At 38.6% G+C, this 18,195-nt stretch overlaps 1 protein-coding gene across 2 annotated transcripts in view; it reads right to left on the bottom strand.

Annotated features, from left to right (window-relative positions):
* Positions 1-17,940, bottom strand: part of LOC109458707 (binder of sperm protein homolog 1) — a 28,783-nt gene extending 10,843 nt beyond the window's left edge. The window contains exons 1-4 of one of the 2 annotated variants that reach the window (XM_088800071.1): positions 17,635-17,940; positions 13,281-13,307; positions 10,030-10,161; positions 9,484-9,628 (exon numbers count right to left, since the gene is read on the bottom strand). In XM_088800071.1, the coding sequence (XP_088656197.1) occupies positions 9,486-9,628; positions 10,030-10,161; positions 13,281-13,307; positions 17,635-17,707 (375 nt within the window). In that variant the 5' untranslated portion in view covers positions 17,708-17,940 and the 3' untranslated portion in view covers positions 9,484-9,485. Of the gene's footprint in view, positions 1-9,074; positions 9,629-10,029; positions 10,162-13,280; positions 13,308-17,634 lie in introns of those variants that run through there. The other variant, XM_088800070.1, reaches the window with a different exon arrangement.
* Positions 17,941-18,195: the final 255 nt, after the last annotated feature.

Below are 18,195 nucleotides of genomic sequence, written 5' to 3'. Positions count from 1 at the left end.
CCTTCCCCAAATTAAAAATAGAACTACCATATGATCCAGAAATTCCACTTCTGGGTATTTAGCCAAAAAAAATGAAATCACTATCCTGAAGAGATATCTGAACCTCCATGTTCCTTGCAGTGTTATTCACAACAGTCAAGATATAGAAAAAAACAAATGTTCATTAATGAATGAATGGAGATATATATATATATATATATATATATATATATATATATATATATATATCATCATATATAAAATTTTATGTATTATAGATATATTATAGATAACATATGTACATATGCAGTGGAATATTATTCAACCTTTAAAAAGAAGGAAATCCTGCCATTTGTGACAACATGGTTGAACCAGAAGGACATTATGCTAAGTGAAATAAGTCACACACAGAAAAACAAAGTGTATGATCTCACTTATATGAGGAATCTGAAAAAGCTGAACGCGTAGAAACAGAGAGTATAAAGGTGGTTACCAGGGGACCTGGGGTGGGGGACATGGGGAGATGTTGATCAAAAGGTACAAGACTTCAGTTATAAGATGAGTAAGTTCTGGGGATCTAATGCACAGCATGGTGACTATAGTTAACAATGCTGTATTATATAGTTGAAACTTGCTAAGAGTAGATATTAAGTATTCTCACCACACACACACACACACACACACACACACACACACAGTGGTAACTATGTGAGGTGTTGGTCAAAGGGTACAAACTTAGTTGAAAATTCCTGTGGAGTTTGGAGGAATACGGTCTAGGGATCTCACCAGGCTTCAGGCTTCAAAGACTCTCTTCTGTTGCGACTGTAAGAAACCTAAAACAAGACTCCTGGGTAGCCCCACCATAGGCGCTCAAAGCCCAACCCGGTCTAGAAAGTCTTCTACTTCAGACTTGTGTTTCCCAGATTTCTCCCTGTCTTGGCTTTCAAAACGATGTGTCCATATTCATTTGGAAGATGTTGTTTTCTGCCTCTTTCTGAGATGAGGTGTTGTTACCTCTGGACCCGTCTTCCTCTGTGGGTTTCTCCCAGAGAAACTAATCTGTTTCTTCTGAGTCCTGCCCTCTTGATGGAGACTTCTGAGATATTTCTTGCCTTTTGTCCTTGTGGTAGGCAGAATTCTAAGATAGCCCACCACCCCCACCCCAATTCCTGTCACCCTTTCATGTAATATCCTCCCCTTGAGTATAGGTGGGACATGTGAATATGATGGGAGAGTTACTCTCGTGATTAGGTTATGCTATAGGGTACAACAGACTTGAAGAAAGAGAAATTATCCTGGATAGGCCTGACTTTAATCAGGCGAACCTTTAAATAGGGCTGAGCTATTTTTAGCAAGAAAGGATTCAACATGAAGGAAATTCTTCATTTGAAGATGGAGAGGGCTGTGTGGCAAGGACCTGAAACCAATGTAGGGGTGCTGAGAGCAACGCCCAGGCAAAAAAATGGGATCCTCAGTCCTTCAACCACAAATAACTGAACTCTGCTCATAACCCGAATAAGCCTGGAAGCAATTTGTTCCTTAGTTGAGTCTACAGATGAGAACACAGATGGCTGACACCTTGGTTTTAAAATCTGTGAAGCAAATACTAGTAGAACTGTAAGGAGATAGAGACAAATACACAGTTATCATCAGAGATCTCAACACCCCTCTCTCAATATTTGATAGAACACGTAGGCAGGAAATCAGCTAAGATACAGAGGCCTCGAAAGATACTATCAACCAATTTGACCTAATTGACATTTATAGAACATTACACCCAGTAACAGCAGAATAGACATTCTTCTCAAGTGCACATAAAACATTTCCCATGATAAATATTGTTTAGGCCATAAAGCAAGTCTCAATAAATTTAAAAGGACTGAATTCATACAAAGTAGTTTCTCTGATGACAAAGGAATCTAATTAGAAATCAAAACCAGAAAGGAAATTACCTATTGAACCACAAAAAAACATGGGGGAAGCTTAAATGCATATTGATAAGAAAAAAATTGAAAATGCTGAGTAAGTCAGCCCTCTGTATCCATGGGTTCCACATCCATAGATTCAACAAACCAAGGATCAAAAATATTTGGAAAAATCGCTTGTTATGTTATTGCTGATGTGTACTATGTAGTGAGGCCTCCAATGCTTGCATCTGTTCTGAACATGTACAGACTTTTTTTTCTTGTCATTATTCCCTAAACAATATAGTATAACAACTATTTACATAGCATTTACATTGTATCAGGTATTCTAAGTAACCTAGAGGTGATTTAAAGTACATGGAGAATGTGCATAGGTTATATGCAAACACTGTGCCGTTTTATGAGATTTGAGCATCTGTGGATTTGAGTATTGGCAGGGGTCCTGGAACTAACCCTCTGTGGATACCCAAGGATGACTGTACTGTATGATTCAAACTATATGACATTCTGGAAAAGCTATGACTACAATCACCACCAGAGGAGAAATTCTGCCCTAAGTGAGAAAACACTGAAAAGAAATCCTGGTAGATCAGACAAGGGACTCAGAAGTACATGGATGTGAGCTGGCTGACTTGGAAAGCATCACTTCTGTAGGGGAAAAGGGATAGATCTCCTTTGGAGGCTGGCTGGTGATGATAAATATGAGGGGGGCACATTAGGACACTACAAAATAAAATAAAATAAAATAAATTGAAGAAAATAAACCTTCCCACCTTAATGAACCCTTTTTCCCAATAAAAAGCCATCCTTGAAAGAAACTGCCCTCACTCTATAAATGGTAAAGGGCGCACTTGAGCTATGAATCTTAACAACTCCTCCAAACCATCAACCCCTGCTGTGAAATTCAGACCTGGGCAGAGCAACGAAAAATTTTAGTTGCTCAGTGCCTATGTTCCCAGTTGAGATAGAACAAGGCACTGCTCTGCCTTCTTGTTTCAGCTCTCATACTGTAAATAAGTTTCCTTTTTGCAGTCCAGTTAGTGCTACATTTTTGGCTTTTTTGTGCTTTTTGTTGGTGACTTTGCTGTTTAAAGTGCCCCCAAATGAGGTGCTGAAGTGCTACCTGGTGTTTCAAAATGCAAGAAGGCAGTGATGTATTGTCATGCAGGGTGTCAGGCGGGGTCTCTGGTCCCCTCCCCACATAAGAACGCAGGACATAATGAGGCCAAAAAGGAACACCCATGGAGCCATAGATAGGGGAGTCATACCACCATAGTCTCACTGGCGGCATCCGGCCCGTCTGCAATCCACAATCCACAATCCGCCCTTGCTCGCCCCCATTCTCTGCTAGCGTAGCCACAGCAGTTATATTAGTGGCCAATGGCTCACTGGTTACAGCTGACGGCCCACCAGCCACAGCTGATGGCCATCCAATCACAGTTGATGGCCATTTACTACCCGAGTGAGCACCTTCCCACGTGAGGGCGAGAGCCTGGAAACTGCACTGCTGGCTCTGTCCCCACATGTGTCACACAGAGAAAACACGTGTGTGAGAGAAGCTTCGTTTAGGCACAAGTCAGAGTATGTTGGCCGTGAGTTCAGTATTACTGAATCAACAGTCGATTAAATAAGGTGCTTTGAGACAGAAACACACATAAAACCTGGTTCATATTGATCAGTTGGTACAAATGCTGTGAAAATGTTGCTTTCAGGAACCTCATCCTGTATTTCCCCTACAAGCAATGGCTCAGTAGTCACTAATTCAGTGTTCACAACAACTTTATAGAACAGAACTACCACAGATAATAAGAATTGAATGTGTTCTCTTATTTTAGAGGCACAAAGAGCCATGTGATGTCTATTATCCTTATTTTATACATGAGGGGAGTGAGGAGTCGAGAGGTCATGGAAACTGCCCATCATAAGTGACACAGCTGGGTTAAAAACATATCCCTCTGACACATGCTCATTGCAAATATGTTATTTGACCTATTGTTCAATGAGTACTTAAGGGAGCTTACAGGTGTTTAGGAAACAAATGTCTTCTGCCATGTTAAACAAAAAATACTGGGGACAGCCAGATGGCTCAGTTGGTTAAAGCGCAAGCTCTTAACAACAAGTTGGCGATTCAATTCCCACATGGGATGGTGGGCTGCACCCCCTGCAACTAAGATTGAAAACGTCGACTAGACTTGGAGCTGAGCTGCGCCCTCCACAACTAGATTGAAGGACAACGACTTGACTTGGAGTTGATGGGTCCTGGAAATAGACATTTTTCCCCAATAAAAAATTAAAAAAAAAATGCTGGGCTGGGAGACTTGCTGCAGAGGAATCACCTGAGTGTATTTTTATCTCCTTGAGATTATGTGGAAATAAAATGGGTCAGAGTCTCACACCTGGATGTATATTGAAATCACCTGAGGAGCTTTAAAAAGTATGTAAGTTGGTTGGCTTTGGAAGGAGTTCATTACAAATGTTCAACAAATGATTATTTGTTATTATTATTATTATTATTATTATTATTATTAATAGTCTTCAAAGTCCATAAACCATGGGGCAGATTTTCCTCCTTTTCTCAGAGACAAAACCACTCTCTGATTTGTGTCCCCTTTTAGGACCTGAACTTTTTCTAGTTGCCTTGCTTATGGTTATTGTGATGGTTAATTTTATGGATCATCTTGACTGGGCCATGTTTCCCAGATATTTGGTAAAATGTTGTTCTGGATGTTTCTGGGTGGTTTTTTGGGGGGCGGGGGGTGATTTGTTTATTTATACATGTGTTTCTTTTTTCCCCCAACTTTATTGAGATATATTTGACTGATAACATCGTGTAAGTTTAAGGTATACAATGTGATGATTTGATACACATGTTGTGAAATTATTATGACAATAAAGTTAATTAACCCTTGATCACCTCACATAGTTACCTTTTTTTGTGTGTGGTAAGAACATTTAAAATCTACTCTCTTAGCACTTTCAAGTATTGTTAACTGTGGTCATTAGATCCCCAGAACTTATTCCTTTTATAACTGGAAGTTTCTATGAGTTTAGCTGTTTTAGATTCCACACACAAGTGAAATCATACAGTATTTATGTTTGTCTGGCTTAAAACTACAAAGAATTATTCTTTCATAGGGCTTTGTTTATCTAGCTATATCTCTACGTCTGTCTCTGTCTCTATCTCTAATAAATTTTTCTCCCAACAATGCTGTAGGGTAGAACTCTAACACAGAGACTTAGAGAAAGTAAGTAATAGAGAAGGTAAGTAAATACCTTCTCTACCTGGGTTTTCCATAGTGATCGGTGGACACTAGATTCCACCCCAGTTTTAGCTCTGCGGGGAAGCACCTCCATCCACTGTGCTCTGATTTGCTGCATTTCTAGATGACTTGGTGTGAATAGGCAGCTAAAAGCCAATCACTCGGCACCTTTGATTAGTCAGGGATCTTGATTACAAACAACAAAAATGGGCCTTGGTTAACTGCAACACAACAGCAACTTATCGGAAGGTATATTAGGAGAGGCTTATGGCTCCTGTCAACTATGTGAAAACTTCAGAGCTTAAGAAAACAAAAGTTTGGTTCTTGACAAGTGCAGGTCAGGGAGAGGGTCTCTGCTCCCTGCAGTGACTCAGGGCTCCAGGTCCTTCCATGTGGTGGGTCTTCTCTCTCTTAATGTTAGTGTCCTCTACCATTTCCTCTACATCCAGCAGGCAGATGCAGTGGGGGTATGGGGCAGGGGACTTACACAGAGGTTCTAGGCATCAAGTCTCGAAGCAGCTTACATCACCTCCACCATACTCCGTGGCTATCAGAATTGACCTAAACTGCCTCCATCTGTGTGGCATTTGCTCTCAGATGGGAGTAACAGCCAGTCATATTCCTGAACATGGCATTCAGGAGTCCCAGCTGCTAGGATTCTGAGATATTGATCCCACAAATATTCATTATGCATCCTCTATATGCCAGAGTCTGTTTCTTGGTGCTGAGGAGACAGCAATGAACAAAACAGACAGAGGTCCCTGCAGTTGCTACTGATAGCTTATTTGTCAAATACAAAATGATTCTTATTTTTTTCACAATTAATCTAGTGTTAGATCCAAAAAAGTGTTTGAAATGTACATTTTAAAAAATTGTTACTTTTTTTTTTTCTCTTCAAGACTTTAAATTCTTTAAAACCTGCAAAAACAAGAATTCAAACAATTATTGTATGGTACTTGGCAATTTAATGTTTCAACAGGACTTATGGCATTTCCCATCCTGTTAATGTCTGAAGTTCTATATTTTATTAAGTTCAGTATAAACTAAAGGCAAAGGAAACGCTGACTTATTGGGGATTCAGTATTGTTTGTGTCATACAGAAACAGATTTGAAAGCATACATCACAGCTTTGATGGCTAGTTTTTGTTTGACCCTTGGAGGCAAATTTTATTTATGGAAGAATTTTGTTCTTTTCTTAGGATCATGAATTCTTATATAGGAATGGATAAAACCAACACCAAAACCAAAAAAACCTCCATAGGCTTATCTCAAAAATGTCTCCTAAAAACTTGCAAAAAGTTAACAGACCTATTATAAGAAAATGTCTGAACAGCTGATGATCTGAAAATTAATCAAGTGCTGTTGTTTTTTCATTTTAAACTATTTTCTCTATGAGGGGCCATGATAGGGAATGAAAAAGCAGGTGAAGTGAGCAGGGAACTCCCCTCTGGACACCCTGGAAAAGATGGTAAAGAAAATGGAGACGTTCACATTGGCCCCTGGTCTGGTCCTTCCCTTTCAGGGCCTTGGACTCGTTACTTAATTTGATTTATTCTGAGCCTTGATTTCTTCTTCCATAAAAGGGGGATGGTAAAGCAAATTTGCAAGCTCGCTATGAGGATTCAATGAGACCGTGTACGTACTGCAGCAGTTACACTGCCTAGCATATAGCAGATTTTCAATAAACTGTCTTTTCTTTCATGCGATCTGCTTGTGCAGGTGTGGGCTGGAAGGGGAAAGTGAAAATTCTATGGATTGTCAACCTCAGGAGAGTAGCCCCAAGTGAAATGTCAGTCATTGCCAAGGACCATTTCACGGACATCAGAAAATCCGCTAAGAAGTTATTGATTTCTCAATGCCCAGGTGAGGCATTTGGTGTTTTCAGAGAGAGAGGACCACGAACAGGAAGAGCAAGTGATGTGAAAGAATGGCCTGGGAGGAATAAGAGATTCTGTCAAGATATCTAATTTTGCTTTGGTGTAGCCAATGGGAAGCCACAGCATGTTAACATTTGTGCCAGGTAATGGAAAACTATAGCAAACAAGACTTGTGCTGGTGGAGGGTGATTAATAAATGTATGAGCACTTGACCATGATTGAGATACACCACTTTCTGATAGGCATATGTTCTGTGTCCCAAGATGGAATTCAATTTTATAACTCTTAGTACTTTTTTCACATTATTAGTTTTTTAAAATTATGGAGATATATATATATATATATATATATATATATATATATATATATATATATATATGTATATGTATATATGTATATATAAAGTACTGATCACACACACACACACACACACACACACACACACACGAAGTGAGACAATTAAGTTCGCGAACTCATTCTAGAAAAAGTGCTATCTACCTCATTGCTGAATATCACTACAGTCACCTTCAAAGTACTCCCCTTGGGAAGCTATGCACCGATGCCAGCACCTAGTCCACCCTTCAAAGCAATTTTGGAACTCTTTTTCTGAAATGGCCATCAGAGCTGTCATTATATTACCTTTGATGTCCTGAGTGTCATCAAAATGTCTTCCTTTCAGTATTTCCTTTATCTTTGGGTAAAGAAAGAAGTCATTGCCAGACAGATCAGGAGAGTAGGGAGGGTGTTCCAATACAGTTATTTGTTCACTGGCTAAAAACTTTCTCACAGACAGTGCTGTGTGAGCTGGTGCATTGTCACGATGCAAGAGCCATAAATTGTTGATGACAAGTCCAGGTCGTCTAACTTTTTCACGCAGACTTTTCAGCGCTTCCAAATAATAAACTTGGTTAACTCTTTGTCCAGTTGGTACAAGTTCATAATGAATAATCCCTCTGATATCAAAAAAAGGTTAGCAACATTGTTGCAACAAGTTTGCGAACTTAATTGTCAGATCTTGTGTGTGTGTGTGTGTGTGTGTGTGTGTGTGTGTGTAATAAAATTTGCCATTTTAATACTTTTTCAGTATACAGTTCAGTGGCAGTACTTACATTCACAATGTTGTGCAACCATCACCACTATCTATTACCCAAAATTTAAAACACCCCGAAGAAACTCTGTACCCATTAAGTAATAACTAACTCCCCATTCTCCCCTCCTCCCAGCCCCTGGTAACTTCTAATCTACTTTCTGGCTCTATGGATTTGCCTACTCTACATATTTCATGTAAATGGGATCATACAATATTTGTTCCTTGGTGGCTGGCTTGCGTCACTTAGCATAATGTTTTCAAGATTCATCCATGTGGTAGAATGTAACAACTTCACTGCTTTTTATGGCTGAATAATATTCCAGTGTATGGATGGGCCATGTTTTGTTCATCCACTCATCTGTAAATGGATGGATACGTGGTTGTTTCCTTCTTTGGCTACTGTGAATCATGCTGTGAAGGACATTGATGTACAAATATTTGTTCAAGTTTCTGCTTTCCATTCATTTGGGTTTGTGCCTCGGAGTACAATTTCGGGCTCATGTCAAAACTCTATGTTTAGCTTTTTGCTCTTATTTCCTTTTTATATCATAAAAGTCTTATAGGCATGTAACTCTTCGCAAACCAGTTAATCCACTTGACTCATAGTTTCTGAAAACGGTGACAATAATATTTACCTCATGGGGTTGTCATAAAGATTAACAACAATGTGTCTAAAGCACATCAATATATAATTGTGAAGACATAAAATTTGCTTATTTCCTGAATGGCTCCAGAAAACTATGACCCACCATGAGGTAAACCGCCACACACCCTGCTGCCTTCAGCCTCACTCTAACACTTCACCTCATCAACACCTATATTCATACCTCAAGTTCCAACTCAGTTATCACTAATTTTTTTCTGTTTTTTAAAAAAATTCTCAATTAAGGCAATGCATTTTTAATAGACTTTAATTTTTAGAGCAGTTTAGGTTCACAACAAAATTGAGCAGAAGACAGAGTTCCTATACCCCCTGCCCCACTCCCACCACACACGCACAGCCTCTCCTATGACCAACATCCCCAACCAGACTGGGACATTTGTTACAATCCATGAACCTACATTGACACCTCATTATCATCCAAAGTCCATATACTCCTTTTAAAAGGGCCTAATTTTACACAGCTAGCAAGTAAAAGTGCTGAAGCTAGAATATAGATTTCTAGATCAAAACCCCATAACCCATAATCAAAACCCCAAGTTATTTACAACCAGATCATCTCCAACTCACATCTCAGAAAAAGAAAATCCTTTTAATGAGAGTCCTACCTCCTCCTTTCCCAACAAAAATTGTAGATTTTTTCCCAGGAGAATGATTCAACCGCTTCATCCCCTCCCCCAATAAATCTCACCACTAGTCGCAGTATTTCCAAATCTTTTCCTTGTTATAATTCTGGGTCAGTGAACACCATTTTTTCCCAAATGTTTCCGCATCATCAGTACATTCCCAGTAGATTGTGCGTCTGTACCAGAAGGGAAACACACATTTTGCGAAGTCTACAGAGAAGGAAGACGCAATCAGAATAAGAAATCTTTCTAATTTGTACCACTTCTTACAACACACACACACACACACACACACACACACACACACACACACACACACACGTTTCCCACCCTGCTCTATTCCACCAAAAGCATATGGCAACAGTATTTGTGGGGAATTGAGATTCCGTTAAAAGACTTCTTTTCAAGGTAACATAGTTGAAGCTCTCATTATACATCTTTGGTGCAATGCGATTCATACCATCAGAGAACTTATACTTCACAGAACTCATTTGCACAATTTATGGACTGTGTATTCCATTTTCAGAGCCCTCTTGAGGGTCTCACCTAACCTCTGTTCCAGCAACCAAGATTACCGGCCACCTTGAGGTCTTCGGGGGCAAGACACTCACCTCCTTCAGAACAATACTTCCAATATCCTTTGTAAGTCTCGTTTAACGAGCACCACTTCTGTTTTGCCTCGAACTTGATGCAGTCATGATATATTGCATTTTTATAGTAGAATGGAAAGAAACACTTGTCACCTAGAGAAAACAAAAATGCTTTTTCCATCTCTGGGACTGTTGGTTGAGATATCACAAAGGTACTTTCCTCCCAAGGCTGGTTTCACTCTGAAATCCAAGCCACCACCTGTGGTTCTACTGCATATTCTAAGAGTCACACAATAGCAGAGGTTTTGTGTTTTATATTCTTATTCCTGTCCCACTTTTTTCTGTGGCATAAATTGTCAAAATTTTGCTTAGCATTTAGCCCTAGTTCCAGAAATGTACCCTAAGCTTCGAAACATAAATGTGGGCATTTATCTACTAAATGATTTCCTCCCTGTATCTCTTTTCTTCACCCTCTTCCACCATCACACACGCACACACAAACAGTATATATATATATATATATATATATATATATGGATAGCTCTATGTGTTGACCTATCTCTTTATATAGATAGAGTATATCTCTGTCCATTGCCCATACAACATATATAGCCATATAGCATACATATAACCATACATAACTTACATATATGCACACGTGCACACACAGATTTTTGCTCCCTCCCGAAGTGAATCATACTTTCTTTCCAAAACTTCGGTTTCTAACTTAACATATCATAGAAATCCTTTTAAATGTATCCTTTGAACTTTTATCACTCTAACTCCTTTCTAACACTGAGCCACATTCTGTGATATGAATGTTGCCACAATTTATTCAGTATTTTTCATACTAATATTTTTCCATCTGTAAATAAAGCTGCAGCGAGCATTCAATGTATGTAAATCCTTCTGTACTGAACCATTTGTCTCTAGAGAATAGAATCCCAAAAGGAAGGTTTTAGGTTATAGTGTATATGAATTTTTAACATTGATGGGTATTGCTTTCTCAAAGGACAATAGCAATTCAGCTTTCCCACCAGTGTGCTCTTTCATCTGAGTTTTCACCAGCATGAAATATTTCTACACTTTTTATTTATTTATTTATTTATTTAAAATTTATTTTATTTTATTATTTTTTAAAAATAAATTTTATTGGGGAATATTGGGGAACAGTGTGTTTCTCCAGGGTCCATCAGCTCCAAGTAGTTGTCCTTTAATCTAGTTGTGGAGGGCGCAGCTCAGCTCCAAGTCCAGTTGCTGTTTTCAATCTTAGTTGCAGGGGGCGCAGCCCACCATCCCATGGGGGAATTGAACCCACAGCCCTGTTGTTCAGAGCTTGCGCTCTAACCAACTGAGCCATCTGGCCGCCCCTTATACACTTTTTAAATGTTTACCTTTATAATAGATGATTCCTATCTTGTTTTAAAAGATCTCCTGGTCCTTTAGGCATACCTATACTTTTCTATATTTTCTTCTTAAATGATTTGGTTTCTTTTACTTTTAAAATTTGATTAAAAAGGAATTTCATTTTACATAAAATGAAAGAAGGGAGTACAATTTAATTTTCTTCCAAGTAGCTTTTACATAATGATAAATTGTTGACAAACTAAACCACCTGTACATTTAAAACCATGTATAGATTCTAATGCTATATCCTGAGGTCCATTCTATATTTTCTATCACATTTACTGAAATTCTTGGAGCAGTGAGATACAAGTAGATGGTGGTAAAATGAGCAGAGTCTGGAGACATCAAGCATCAGAAAATATTGTTGTTTATTACTTGACACTTTCTAGGCTGATACCACACCACATTATTTATGTTACTGTATTTATGGTTTGTTTAATCATCTGGGAACACAAGGTGCTCCTCCACCCCAGCACTATTTTTGTTCATAATATTTCTAATTACTATTTTTCTATGAATTTTAAAATCAGGTATTCTCTACTAGATTGGCAGAAATTAAAGAGTGGAACCATACATTGCCAGGCAAAGTTCAGGGTGACTTCTATGTCTGTTTTCCTTTGTCTCTTTACCAGGCTGGCCCCACCAGATCCTTTTTAAAACTAGTAATCTTTACTAGTGTTCCTAGGGGTTTTAAAGTATACAATCATAAAATAATTTTGTCTGTTATTTTCTATAAACTTATGGATTATTTACTTTTTGCAATGCCACATGTTAAAATACCCCCAGCCCAATAATGTTTACTAGTACTGGTCAGAAAAGACACCTATGTACTGTCCTGGTTTTAGTTGGAATGACATTCAGGTTAAGAATGTTCATTTTATGGCCAGCCGGGTGGCTCAGGCAGTTAAGAGCTCCGTGCTCCTAACTCCGAAGGCTGCCGGTTCGATTCCCACATGGGCGGCTCTCAACCACAAGGTTGCCAGTTCAACTCCTTGAGTCCCACAAGGGATGGTGGGCTCCACCCACTGCAACTAAGATTGAACACGGCACCTTGAGCTGAGCCCTTGAGCTGAGCTGCTGCTGAGCTCCCGGAATCCCCTCAGTTGGTTGGAGTGTGTCCTCTCAACCACAAAGGGATGGTGGCTGTGCCTCCTGCAACTAGCAATGGCAACTGGACCTGGAGCTGAGCTGCGCGCCCTCCACAACTAAGATTGAAAGGACAACAACTTGACTTGGAAAAAAGTCCCGGAAGTACACACTGTTCCCCAATAAAATCCTATTCCCCTTCCCCAATAAAAATCTTTTTTTTTTTTTTAATAAAAGCTTAAAAGAATGTTCATTTTAGCATGGTTAATAATAGTAAAAAAAAATAAATAAATAATATATATATATATATATATATCCAAAATATCAATCACTATGGAAATTTAAAAATAGATTATTGCTTTATAATATCATACAGGCATTAACAAAAATGAGAATATAAGTAGATATGGAAAGTTTTTGTACCTCATCTTTAGGTGACAAAATGGCATTTTCTATTTCACTATGTTCCATAAGACTATTTTTGCAAAAGGAAAATCACATTATAAAATTGTGTATAATGAAATATTGGATTACTAAAATATAGTAGCAGTAAAATTTGCAATTAAATTATTATTGTTCTTTTCTTCTTTTTCCTTAACAATTTTTAACATTTTTTAAAACACAGAACATACTTTTTCTTCTATACAAGGACACAAAATAGTAATTTTTCATGAAAAATATGATTTCTTACCAGAAAAAGAAGTATAGTTTTCAACGGCCTCACATTTTATGGCAAAATTTAAAAAGAAACTCTAATAAAAGAGTTTTGATCAACTCACTTATAGTTGGATCACCTTCAGTACCATCTGAAAGACACAATTTTAAACAAATATTTATTTCACTAGATTTAGGCTTTGAAATAAAACAAAATACCAAATTATATTCTAGTAATAATAATAATAATATTTCGAAGGTGATACATCCAAATTTCAATAGTGCTTCTTTTTAGTAGTGTGATTGTGGGTGATTTGTATTTTTTTCTTTTGCCTCAACTGTATTTTCCAAACATTGTTAGTGAACAGGAACAATTAAAATTATTTTTAAAACAAAAAATTCAGCAGGCAAAAGTAAATGACTGACTTTCCCCCCACTTTCCTATAACATAAACCACGTTAGAGTAGGAAAAACGTGTATCATCATTTCATCATTCTTTTGTTTTCTTCTATTTCTTTTTAGTACTATCGGGAAGGTACAAGTTGGAGAAAATTTTACTTACGTGTCCTTGGCTTTTACAATGAGATCAAATTAGTTTTAGCATCTGTAAAAGAAGGGGTCTCTACAGTTCAACTCCGTAGGTTTGTTGTAAGGATTAAATGAAAATGTATGGCGGAGCACAATACGCAGCCCATAGCAAGCACTTATCATATGGTAACAATTTTATTACAGTGATAAGGATTTCTCTTCTTACAATAATCATTATTATTTTCTCCCTTACCAGATGGAAGACTCACTCACGTTTGAAATAGATTTTTACAAACCATGGAGAACTTATATCCACTAAAAATTGCTCCAGAATTCAAATTTAGGAGACTTTGATAACCAGCAAATATTGAAGTTACGAGAAATCTCAAAGAAAGCAATAAGGCATTTCATAATAAAAGAGTTGTCCCTTGTTCACACATTTTCAACTGCACTTCTTGAAGTAGAATACAGGCAGGATATCCGTGTGTGTATTTGCCTGTGGATTTTGAACAGGTAACCTCTAAAAACTATGAAACTTTTTTCTAGGAGCAGGAAGCATGGCATAAGGAGAGGAGTGGGAGCATCCCTTACAAGTGTGAAGCATATCAGTAGGAGGACACATACATATAAATTGACAGTGCAGAGATGTGACTTAAAAAATACACTTTTCTCAAAATCTTTAGCTCAAACCCCAGCTGTTACTAGCTAGCTGTGTGACTTTAGGAACATGACTCAGCCCCTCTGTGCCTCAGATTGTCTTCGATGAAATGAGGGTAAGAATTTTACCTATCTCAGGTGATTGTTATGAAGAACAGATGTAGGATGCATATAAACTACTTAGAATAATGCCTCGTACAAAGAAAGCACTTAATAACTTATAGCTGCTCTTGTTATCAACAGTGTTATAACTACTGGAAGACCATCCTCATCACCATTTTCATCATCATCACCATCACCCTCATGTCATCACTATTGTCTGTCGTTAGTAAGATTCAGGCTTGTCTTCAGGGAAGGTTTAGTGGTGTTCCTGATACGGAACACTACACATTTTTAGTTTTTGTCACCACATCTCACTCATGTCTGAATCCTACTGTCAGAGATCCATGCCTTTGGAGTCGTCACTTTCCAAATGGAAATCCCTTCCTTGAGGAGAGAAAAGTAAAGGTGATACACTGGGATATGTAGGGAAGGTAAATGCATTGAGCATCTTATATATACTGGGCACTATATTTTATTGAATGCATCAGAACAACTTTGGGAGGCAGGCATTATTTTCACCATTTTATAGACAAGAGAACTAAAGTTCACAAGAGTTAACTAAGCTCTGAGTAGATCTGGCAATCAATTTGAGTCCCCCTTGGGGGAGATGGTTCAGTGGAATCTAATGGCTCAAACCCTAAGACAGGTGCAAGCACTTACCAGTCAGCTGCCTCAGTTTGCTCAGCTGTAAAATGGGGAGAGAACCTAAGGTGTCAAATCCTCCCCCAATTCAAATATTTTAATATTCTTACAATGGGAGAACCTGATGGCTTTACTTTTTTCCTTAAAGCAGGACTTCTCAACCATTTTGCCTTCATGAGCCAAGACACCTGTAATGCTTACCTCCTCACCCCTGTCGAACTTGAATTTTTTTGTTTTGTCATTTTTGGATGGTTTCTGACAAAGTGATTTTATGTAAAGACTGTGTACTGTTAAACCATCGCAGACTTGACTAAATATTAAATCTTTGTTATTAAGTTAATCCAATCACATCTTGAAAACAGTTACAATTTTACAGTGAACTATAATCTAGAATGAATTTTAGAATAAACATAGAATGAAAAGTCTTGATTTTCCCCCCAAACAGCATGAGGTACATGCTGCTTAATACCCATTAAAATTATGTAAGATAGAAAAGTATAATTTACCAACTGCAGAACTTTGGGTTTGCGCTGCATGTCAGGGGCTGCTGGCCTGGACAGTCCTCCCTGGAAGGGACCCCACTGTGATCTCAGAGTAGGCCCCGACAGCTTGTAATAGTGGAGAAATGACATTTTGTGCACGACAGATTTCTAGGCCTGGAATGAGATCACTCAGCCCACCCTCTGTGAAGCCTTGCCAGGTCAATCATATCTCCTTTCTCAGGCCAGACCTAGCAGGACCCGAAACCTACCATCTCATCGCTTCTAAAATGCAAAAATGCAAGGCTTTTGGTGCTCTAATGTCTCCCAAGTCAGAATGCCCCTTACTCTTGATGGCATCTTATGACCAGCAGTCTGGATTGCTGTGGGGACGTGGTCGTTATTGTTTGCACTGAATGTGACCATATTCAAAAGGCCAGCATCAAAATTTGTAGTATGCATGTCATTGACTCAAAAGAAACTCCCAGAGACAACAATGGGGCCCCCTTAACCTCTGGTAGCAGATGCTTGTGAAGGAGAAGGAGATAGTGGATAAGAACAATAATAATAACCATTACTGCTTATTCTTAAAAGTAAATTAGCACTACATAATTTTAAAGACCGGAGAGTATGTCTAGAACCAATGCGTTTGAATTTTTTTATGTATTGTTTCAAGAAATGCTGCCATCACTGACTCTTTTTATTTTATTTTATTTTTTATTGGTTTCAGGTGTACAACACAATGTAATAGTTAGACATTTACACCCCTCGCAAAGTGATAACCCCTTCCCCCAATCTACTACCCCTCTGACATTGTACATAGCTGTTACAATTCCATTGACTCTATTCCCTAGGCTATATTCCATATCCTGTGACTATATATGTTAAATTATAGTTGACATTCACTATTATGCAGCTTCAGCCTCAGGAGTACAGCGCAGTGGTCAGGCATCTACACTGTCCATGAAGTGGTCTCTCTAATAAGACAAGTGTCCATCGGATACCCTACAAAATCTTTACAACATTATTGATTATATTCCCCAAACTGTCTCGGTCTCAGAGACAAAGAGAAAAAAAAACTGAGGGTTTCGAGATGGGAGGAGGGTGGGGATGAGAGAAATGGTGAGGGGATTAAAGCATAAATTGGTAACCACAAGATTGCCATGGGGTTATGAAGGACAGTTTGGGGAATATGATCACTGATTCTTGACAGCACCGAAATAAATGTGGAAAAATATGACACCGATAATTCAGGAGGCCAGACACCAAAAGTGGAGAAATTTAGGACCATCTTAATCAGCTTATTTCACTTATATTTTCTTTTTCTATGTACATACAAAAGAATATCTCATTTAAAAGAAAATCTATGTCCAAGTCCAAAAGTGTTCTTTTTCAATAAGCATAAAATAAAATTTCTAACTGATAAAAAAGCAGTGATCATAGTTACCTGGAGAGCATTGTTTTCTTTTTTCTGCTTTTTAAAACATTTATCAACCCCCTATTTGATTTATTTTTCAATACAAAGTTGGCCTGAAAAATATTTAAAGTAGTACATGCCAGATCCTGATTCTTCACCATTCCATAAAAAATTGCTTCCACAAATCTAGCAAATCCTCAACAAACATGTAAGAAATGCATCCACAATGAAGTATCTTCTTATATTGTCACTTTATAATTGACAAAGGCACAGGCAACATAGTTTTGGTAAAGGAATAAAACAGGCTTTCCAAAACTTAGTTTCATTTTCAAAACCTCTACATAAGGCATTTAAAACATACGGGAGTGAAGGGTTATCAAGTAACTTCTATCAATAGACTTTCCAATTTACATTCCTACTCTCATTTTTTTATTAGTTTTTTTTGTTTGCTTGTCTTTTTCAGCCTATCAGTGGATTGTGTCTATTAAATGGAAATATCTGAAAAGTATAGACAGTATCTTTTTCCTTCTTGGAGCCCATGAAATAAGAATGACTCACCGTCCACGGCTTCTCAGGTTTCATTACCAAAGGCAGTAGAAGTGCGAGTCTCGGTTTTTGATGCCCAACCCCAGATACTGTGACAACGCTCCTCACCTTCCAGCAGCTGACCGACCACACTGAGACGCCAGCAGACCCAAACCAGCAGGAGCCCCACGTGCAGCGCCATGGTCCTCCTTCCAGGGAGTGGAGGGCCACCAGCTCATCTCAGGGTTTTATAGGCCAACCACGGTCTCCTCCCTCCATCTCTCACTTCCCTCCTTTCTCCTCCTCTCCCCTCTCCTTTTCTCCATTGTCCCCAGTCTCCTCCTTCTCCGCTCTCCTTCCTCCTTCTAACACCCCTTCTCCTTCTCATCTCCTTTTTCCTCTGCACCCTCTCCCTCCGCCCCGTTCTCCCTGTCCCTGCCCCTCCTTGTTCCCTCTTCCTCCTCCTTTTCCATCTTTCCTCGCTCCTCCTCTCTGCTCCAAAGCAACACACCTACCTCGCATAGAAATAAATACAGGGGGAAAAAAACACTTCAGATAACTGGCATTAAATACAGACAAGGATGAGAAGAGTCATGATGAGGAATTTCGGGTTGTCAAGACAACGCTCACCCAGGATCACACCAGCAGTCATAGGATTTCCGTGTCTTGGATCTTACCTTTCTCTGAAAG

Source organism: Rhinolophus sinicus, chromosome 8, assembly GCF_057876585.1.
Source record: "Rhinolophus sinicus isolate RSI-liver-muscle chromosome 8, RSI-T2T, whole genome shotgun sequence".
NCBI classification, from domain to species: domain Eukaryota; kingdom Metazoa; phylum Chordata; class Mammalia; order Chiroptera; family Rhinolophidae; genus Rhinolophus; species Rhinolophus sinicus.
Note: the sequence above shows the minus strand (reverse complement) of the source record. Positions and strands in the feature narration are given on the sequence as shown.